Raw genomic sequence first — 9,349 nt, forward strand, 5'->3', positions numbered from 1 at the left:
TGCGTGCGTGCGTGCGTGCGTGTGCGCGCGCGTGCGTGCGTGCGTGCGTGTGTGCGTGCGTGCGTGCGTGCGTGCGGGTGTGTGTGTGGGTGTGTGTGTGTGTGTGTGTGTGTGTGTTTGTGTGTGTGTGTGTGTGTGTGTTTGTGTGTGTGTTTGCGTGCGTGCGTGCGCGCGCGCGTGTGTGCGTACATGCATGCATATGCACGTACGCTCAGTCAAGCATGGGCTAGCTGCTAGAAGATGATGAGCGCGAGCGTTATTACCTAGAAGAGAGGAGGACGGTTCCGATTCTAGTCTCTCGGTTATTTCCTGGACCAGTGAATCACTTGGGCTCGGTATCTTGGCAATTAGATTTATGAGTGACCGTAGTTCTTCATCGTTGAAGCCAATGTCCGAATCTAGCCTGCGAATCAGCTCCTATATAAAGAAAATCCGAGTATGTAGAATACACTATATGTATAAAGCGATTGGAAATTTTGTTGATCTGGCGCATTGTCACTACATTTATCGCATCACCGCCTATCCGTCCAGCAATACGAACAGATGAGGATAGGACGTCTGAGTTCTATTCCCACTCAAATAGTGGCATAAATTGGTAAACACGGCGCTGATTAATTGTGTAATTGTTTAATTGATTAATTGTTGTCGTGTTGCTAAACAAAAGCGCTGATTGGATTGTAGGCGTAGGATCTAAAGGATCAGCGAAATTCGACATTGCACAACATTACCAATGCACAGCACGATATATATAATAGCTATCCAGCTTTACAGGTAAATCCCTTGCAGAATTTCTTTAAAAAATGAGAGCAGTTTACATATTACTATAGTTATTATAGTTGCACATATTACTACATATATTATTATACTTCTACTGCTCCCTGGTAAAGCCAAACAGCACTGAATACTAGCGTAGTATTGTCACTGTTACATTTGTTAAGAGGTGTATAGCGTACGTATTCTATTACTATTACTAGTCTTACTGGGTTGCTCTTAATTAGAGACAAGTAACTTTCTCAGATGGCGAGCCTGATCTGACTAACTCTCACTCTTACTCTCAATACGCGCGGGGGCGGGCGTGCGCACGATGCCGCTATGTGAGTGCGCAAAAATAACGTGGGCGGCACAGACGACCGGAGTTGGAGTAACGCCGTAGGGCGAAGGACGTATTGTGAGAAACCGAAAGGTCATACGATCAAGATTAACACAGACAACGACACATGCTGTATAAGATATCTCGACGAAATCTCTCTGCGAGCGTGGCAAAAATTTTCAGAGAGCCACGCCCCTGAAGGCAGGTACTCCTTCATCAGCTAGTACCACTTAAATATAGACGGCGATCAATCGATCACATGATTCGATCGCTAATAAGCTTACGATTTCACTTGGACGACCGCCGTCGATAACGAGCAATCTAAGAGCATCAAGGCATTCGCTCCACTTGTTTTTGCATGTCGCATCGCTCACCTATACGAAAAAGACGTCACCGCGCAATCTCTCACATTATTATTAGTACATTAAAAATACAACATATATAATTTCAACGAACCATTTCTAAACGATGAATTCCGAATGGATCGTCAACTCGTAATTTGTAATCGAAGCAACTATATGTATGAATATAACCAAGAGTAGATAATAACACGTGTTCTTATCTACTCTTGATATAACTGAAAGATGGCCAGATCGATTCAGTTATGCACAGACTCTTTCTTTTCACATGTAACATTTTCATTTTCAGTAACACACAAAAATGTATTTACGAAGTGACATACATAACTAAATGCATATATAGTGCAAAGTGAGCCTACCGTTTCCATATAGGCGGCTACCTCTTTACTCATGCTAGCTCTCTCATGAGAAGGTGCCAGATACAATTTTTTCTCTAGCTCCCGCACTGTAAAAAGTATATATTTACCGGTTATTTACACAGACACACGCGACCGCTCGCACACACACACGCGCACGCACACGCGCACGCACACGCGCACGCACGCGCAAACTCTCTCTCTCTCTCTCTCACACACACACACACACACACACACACACACACACACACACACACACACACACACACACACATACATACATATACACGAGAGGAGAGAGAGAGAGAGAAGAGAAAGAATGAGGGAGAGGGAGAGAGAGGGAGAAGGAGAGGAGAGAGAGAGAGAGAGAAGAGGAATAAGAGAGAGAGAGAGAGAGAGAGAGAAGACGCGCACGCGGACACACGCGCGCGTGCACCCACCCACGCACAAGCATCTAACAACACGCGTGCCACACACAGCACACACACACACACACACACACACACACACACACACACACATATATATATATATATTTACGTATGCAGACACACACTCGCACGCGTACATACACGAATAGCACGAAATCGCCACACTTGACTACCGAACCGCACATTTTTTAGATAAAAAAGTTGTTATCTACCAGCTTATAAAGTAAAGAGATGGAACAACTGCTCAATAATAATAGCAGTCTCCATGCATAATGCAGTAAACGTTCGTTGTCGTAAAACTGTCGTCGTTGCGGAGTTTTTAGGGCGCTCGCACGGCAGAGAAACTGCACTTTATATTACAAGTACCCAGATGTAGGCGAGTTTTACTCGGGTTACGTAAACTACGCAGTTTTCGGAATCACACATATAAGAATTAATTATACATAACGTAAATCGCACATAAATCATATACAAGTGGCATCGCGCGCGCACGCACAGTTTAGATAAGTTATTCGGGCTATGCCATTTTTATGAATCTAGTCCCATTCTACACAGAAATTTCTAGGAAAATTGTATGTGTATGCTTACATGCATCACCCGACCCTTCCTCGGTGAAATGGTCACGCAGTCGGTCATTTATATCTTCGCTGGACAGCATGTAGCTGAATGATACATCTGAAATGTATCATTGTGTAGTATTACGCAGTGGCTACGCGTCCGGTCATCCATTACAAAGCTCAGCACAGATTCCCAAATTCACGTCAAGATTAGGCCACCCCCTCTTTCAAATCGTTGATTTTACTGGATTTACTATTGCTTCAAAAGTTACAAAAATACATTTTTTTTGATAAAATACCTAAAGGTAAGTAATATTATGATAAAAACTGATTGTTAATTGTTTTTTTACTGAATTGGGTTCGCAAAAGAAATATATGACCGGACGCGTAGCCTGGGAGCTGGGCGACCGGTAACCGGACGCGTAGCCACGGCCAAATTATTATATATTGGTGACCACTATTACTCTTTATTATAGCTCTATTATTCTATATACTAATGTTAGAAATTAAGCAACGTCATTGACAGCGGGTCCCTGATTTTTGTCTACTTCGTATTTTACACTTTAAGAACGGTTTCTTATTTACCTTCATAGCCAGAAAAATATTCTAATGGTGAGCCTTCAGGCGTTTCGATCATGCCGTCGTACGGAATGTCTGAAAGCGATGGAATCATCTCTGCGTATCTCTTGCGCCTGCTCTGCTGCAGTGACAGCGAATATTCACTAGTCACCACCATGTTCCTCATTATGTCATCGGCATGTCCATTTTCTCCAGAGAATTGCATTTTCAAATAGCCAGCTGCGAATCCAAATAGAATAGTCCACGTATAGACATCTCACGCTACAATATGTACAGCGTCTCAGCTCTATCCACAGACAAACAAACTTCTCTTATAAACAAACAAACATCTTATCATCACTGAACGTGCTAATCAAATACTAGTAATAAGCGAGTGACAAATGTCACATGGCTATAGGCTCGCATGACTTTTATCGTCGCACGTACAGGCGGAAGTGAGCACTCCATCACGAAACACGTTCTCTGTGCTGCCACTGAACTGGGCGTAGTTGACGGGATTAGCGCCTCCAAACACCTGAACGACATCGCCGGGCCCAAACGTGGACATCACCTTCTGCGATCCGTCGCGCAGTGTCTCGTGGCTACAGACAGAAGGAGCGAGCTTACATATATTCCATTAGTCATGTTTTAACGGGAATAGAGTACACACAATTAAGGATCTATCTATTATTGCCAATTCATATAATCCTACCACTATTATAACTTCATAGCATTAAATTTTAAAAGGGAGGAATAATTTATGGAAATTTACTATACATACAGTTACTATAGATTATATGAGATACTTGGATTATTTTTATATAATAAATATATTAATTATAGATTTTTAATAAAATATCTAGCACATACAGCTTTATAACTATGTTTAGTGCAATTCGACACATCAAATTTAAAGAAATCAACGACCATTTCATGTATATGTAGTCTGGCCGGTACACGTTTATGCGTAGCTACGTTTGTGACCTTCATGTAGTTGATATCAATCCACTATCAAAATATTAAACACCTTTAGAAAGAAATAGACAACAATCAATTTTTCAAGAAGGTCACATTGAAACTAGTGAAATGAAATGGCCGGCCATGAGAGGATCAAGCCTTGGGGCAGCGTTTTATCTCTGAGAATATGATGCTGCAATATAATTCAGCATGTATAACGTCTTATCTTACCGTTTAGTAGTTCAAAATGTTAAGTCCGTATTGCGGTCAGTGCTAGTTTAATTTGTATTCAATAGCTGTAGGTCGAATTAAGCCTGACAACCTCAGCCCGGCCAAGGAGCCCAAGTGCCAATGTGAATGAGAACTACCAGCAAGGACGCACCTGTAACGCTTGGTGTAAACTCCTGCGTTGTCAAGAGCTATCACCTGCTGTCTGTTCTTGTCCAGATTTGTCTGTAATGCATAGGCGACGTTTCTCTTCAGGTTTCGGGTGGTGCCACTACTTGCGTTGCGTTGGTGGATGAGGGCCGCTATTGCACCGTTAGGTCGCTGTAGCATCGTGAAAGGAGTCGAGAACTCGTGGTCCTTGCCAACCCGCAACGAATCCCTACACGGATATTATTAGACAAAAATTTTACATCTCTAGAGCATGATTAAAATAGGGGTTTACCACCAACATATCCACACATACCTATGCGTATATAGACATAACATGTAATATTTATGTGTATACATTTGTGTTTGCATTGGCTCTCGCTAAGCAAAACCTATATACTTTGTTCATACTATATATGTCGTCAAATTTACGATTTATTATCAAGGGTGATATATGAAACTAATATCACTTGCGGCTTGCGCACCTAATTGAATTTGTGGTTTGTGGAAAAACATGCGCGCAACAACAAGCATGGATTTTTAGCCGCAGATTTCAAGCACTGATTGCCACCTCTCATTTCGATAAATAACAACGGATTCACGAGCTCTCCCTTGCGCACGTAATAGTAAATGTCACTATACTTTACTACTATACGCAGTGTGTGTTTGTCAGCGTTTGTACACGTAAATTCCACATGCCACCTATCACAAGATTATTATGTTATGTGAGACTGGGCATTTAGAAATTCAATTGCCAGAATAAATCCGTAGCTTAAAAATCAAATAGAATCAAAATAAAACCTTACCTATACCGCGAAAATATACGAGGCACACACAACAATAATCATATACAACAAGATAAAATGGAATTTCGAGAAATCTCAAAAGTTTTAAGCTATAAGAGAAATTGAAGCAATTTGTTATTCTATTGATAGAGCTAAAGCTTCACTTGTTATACACTGCTATGTGTGCGTAGATGGCAACGCTGGAGTTGGGAAGAGAGATAGAGCGGGGGAAAGAATCGTCAGGAGGAAGGTCATTAAGTGAATATTTGAAACCACCATGCCGTATCTGTTACGTAAGATATAGCTAGTGATTATATATTTTCGAAATCACATTGCGATCTTATAAACCTTACCAGGAGATTTTGTATTATTTCAGTGATACAAAATCCATTGGCAAGGTTAATAAAATCGGAAAAATAATCTAAAATATTTTGTACTAAACACTATATATATGAACAGTAATTTGCAATAGCAGTGGAAAGATAACGCTGATTTAAATATTACGTCACATTTAGTGCGTATATTTGTAAGAAACTAAAAGTGACCTGGTTTCTATCAACCAAAGATTGCTGAGCAATATTTTTATCACAGAATAATATTAACCAAACAACTATAAAACGAAAATGGCTGCTGTAAAACTATGCAAAACGGTTGTCACTTGCTTTAAGCGCTATTGGTAAGGGCTAATTATAACATAATATTATTTATACCTATACAGAACAGAACTCTATATGATGACGGACAGGCGGGTGTTCAAATGCTAGATCTAATGCTACGACTAAGTAGTTAGCAATAAGATTGTTTTAGTTGCCGCACAATGGTCTTATTCGTAAACGCAATCATTTCGCAATCAGCGATCACTTGCTCCGGTTCCAGGCATGCCTGCATATCGCGCAGTATATACACAGCAGCTGTGATTCCGTTTAACTACATTAAGGTAAATTTATTAACCTGCGGGGCCAATAGTCTATATATAGCAACCAGGTGTACCCACCTATTCTTTTGCTGCCTCACAGCAACATTTTCAATGCTGATCCAATGCGCAGTTAGCGTCTCGTTTGGCGGCATTCCTGACAACTGCCGAGTGGAATCTGCTTGCAAAAAGGTTTACGATGTCAAAACCCTGCTCGTATCGTGGTATATAGGCGGATGCGAGATGTGTTAGCTATTATATAGCGTGATGCTTTGAGTTTGACTAAGCTGAAGTAAAACCAGGGTAGCGACGAGGCTGTGTGTACACGCGTGTCCCGAACGTGGGCGACTGAACAGCGCTCGCTAGAGCGAGAGAGATTATCACGACAGAAACCTTTAACAACCGGGAGCGTCAAAACGTGTAAATCAGGATTGGGCTGGTGCAGGGCGACTTGATCCCGGATCTCGTTGGGAGTATCCTACTAATAGTGACCTCGTTTAGCAAATTTTTAGCGTAGTTGGAATTTCCGTGGTAATTGCGCCAATCAAGGAGTCCGCGTAACGAATCATATTTCTTTGCGCAACATTTCTAATGACATTACGTATGATTTCTAATAGTGATCATGATGTGAACCCGATGCAAGTAGAGATCTGATAAAAGGTTTTAGCGTGAAGTCACACACACGTTCATATAACTTGTGACCTTCACTACGACGTGTATCTGGTATAACTGGCCAGATACATGAGCTTATAAGATGCCAGGAACCATACGCATTTAGTCCTAATCATATTTACCCAGTTCGCTTATTAAAACGCGAATGATCAACATTGTCGGCTACGCTGTTAGCCGGAGTAGAAGTCGTTTATAATGATTACGTGATTTTTATATAAACCCGTACCCGCGATGTGCTCATCCATAAAGAGACTTTAAGCCAAATTCAAACATTTATTACAGACGATGATGTGGTTAATGAGTTAACGTTATCACTTTATTCGAATTGAAATATGTTGAGATGGCGAATGATAGTGCCCAAGGGAAAATTCATATCTCGCGAGGTCTCAAGGTTTTCTTAATACAATATGGCGTTACACGTGGATGGTGATGCTTTGAGTATTTCTTGTTATTACGTGAACAACGCAAGTTTGCATGTAGGGCAAAACATCGTATATTGTGTGCATTCGTGCGTGGATTTTTCCATTTCTGGTCAAAAAGCTTTAGCCTGAGATCGTGACATTGGCAACACACTTGGAGATTTATGAAAAATAAAAAAAACTGACGAAAGTTACCCCCGAGGCATTCTACGTAGACGTCCGCCTCTAACACCAGGGAATTATCGGTGTTTCCGAACGTCGTGTACGTGTTCTCAAACTTGTAGTGAAGTGGAACGTTCATCTGAAAGCAAGCACATGCATGGTCATCGTGCACGCCCTGTAGCTAGAGCGCTATCAAAGGTAAAGCCGCTGTCATTACCGCTAAACACTGTAGGCCTTCAGCCATAAATTCAGATACTACCCGACAAGTATAGAAAGTAGTCACTAGCTCACGGTGGTGTTCGGGTGACGCCCTCACCTTCCCATATACATGCAGTAATACTTTATAATTACACGTTTCTCATCATTTGCCCCTCGTTTGTTAAGCTCGCAGACTCCGCGTGAGTTTGCAGCAGAGCAGTAAATTAATTTATAACAGGTAAAGCCTTCCGACAGTAATCAGTATTATACAATTAAGTAGCGACGTTATAATTTGTATTCGAGAGTGGCGGATAATTCTTAACGCTGTTGCAAAGATTGTTTCTCCAAATTGCCAATCATCGTTATCGTAATTTTGCATGTATGAACGTGTGCGACACTGCAACACGGCGACATGTTATGACGTACCTTGCACTGTGTCGTGATGAACTGGTCATCTGCATTGGCGGTGATGCCGGCGACGGTGACGATGACGCACGCCAGCGCGAGCATCGTCATCTTCCCACATGAAGCCATGTGCGAGGTCATCAGAGCGCTATCAGAACCTGCCAACAAACACAGCCATCCATCGTGCAACGTTCGGATTACGTTGAATGTTAGTTATCTCAGAACTAACGTTTCCTTTTTGGGTGAAATTGGAAATAGCATGCGAAGAAATTGAACGCGTTGCACAGAAACTGCATGCCGATATCGCGATGCCAAATTACCGTGCATGTGTTAATGTTACCGCATGTTATGCATGTTACCGGAAATCATGATTAAAATAGAGGTTCTAGCCGAATTTAGCGGATTATAGCTGGATATAATATTCTGGCTACTGTGCCTGATTTCTCGTTAAGTCCAGGGCACGCAAAAGTTCATGGAAATTCAAATGAAGTTAATCGTGTTAGCAATGCAAAGTATTTACACGATTTAAATAGAGTTGTACGTTTAATGTTTTGATTTGGACTAACTCACCGGCGACGTACTGCCTGTGCGAAATCGTCGTCCTACTCTTCCCGAGTACGGTTGACTGGAAATCTGATAATTAGACAGGTGCATTATATACACCCGGTCACGCCTACGGGCGTGCGATGCTCCGCCCAGGCGCATCGAGACCGTAACAAACGGGATTTGTGCGGCTAGTTGGTATGTGTAAGAAAATGCATCTCCTAAAACAAATGGGTTAAATATAATTTAATTTGTTAATAGATTTACGTGTGAGAACAGCCGCTGCGTGGAAAAGAATTTGCGTGGAAACAATCAGGACGAAGAAGCGTGAGATACCAAGACTTGATGTTAAGATGTACGGTTTCGGTAAGCCCTGTCGAGCCACAAAATATTCATCCGTCTAGCAAGCCCCAGGCAGGACAACAAATTCGTGCTCATCTAGGTGTACCTGCCTTTCCTTTGTACGCATCAAAGATACACATCTTTATTAGAAACTTGCCCTTGCAAGCGCATTGCCCAGGAAGAAGGGAGCTTATCGTGCGAGTGTGCGGGGTACGGTCGCAGTTATT

At 41.8% G+C, this 9,349-nt stretch overlaps 1 protein-coding gene across 1 annotated transcript in view; it reads right to left on the reverse strand.

Moving 5' to 3' along the window:
• Positions 1 to 8,862, reverse strand: part of LOC106812898 — a 20,040-nt gene extending 11,178 nt beyond the window's left edge. Inside the window, exons 1-11 of the mRNA XM_014816902.1 lie at positions 8,808 to 8,862; positions 8,259 to 8,395; positions 7,668 to 7,773; positions 6,463 to 6,559; positions 4,691 to 4,915; positions 3,799 to 3,953; positions 3,379 to 3,591; positions 2,825 to 2,911; positions 1,809 to 1,894; positions 1,375 to 1,464; positions 264 to 417 (exon numbers count right to left, since the gene is read on the reverse strand). Coding sequence (XP_014672388.1) covers positions 264 to 417; positions 1,375 to 1,464; positions 1,809 to 1,894; positions 2,825 to 2,911; positions 3,379 to 3,591; positions 3,799 to 3,953; positions 4,691 to 4,915; positions 6,463 to 6,559; positions 7,668 to 7,773; positions 8,259 to 8,378 — 1,333 coding nt within the window. The 5' untranslated portion in view covers positions 8,379 to 8,395; positions 8,808 to 8,862. The remainder of the gene's footprint in view (positions 1 to 263; positions 418 to 1,374; positions 1,465 to 1,808; positions 1,895 to 2,824; positions 2,912 to 3,378; positions 3,592 to 3,798; positions 3,954 to 4,690; positions 4,916 to 6,462; positions 6,560 to 7,667; positions 7,774 to 8,258; positions 8,396 to 8,807) is intronic.
• Between the last annotated feature and the right edge of the window lie 487 nt (positions 8,863 to 9,349).

The sequence above is a fragment of the Priapulus caudatus genome, unplaced genomic scaffold, assembly GCF_000485595.1.
Source record: "Priapulus caudatus unplaced genomic scaffold, Priapulus_caudatus-5.0.1 Scaffold698, whole genome shotgun sequence".
Classification (NCBI taxonomy): Eukaryota; Metazoa; Priapulida; class Priapulimorpha; order Priapulimorphida; family Priapulidae; genus Priapulus; species Priapulus caudatus.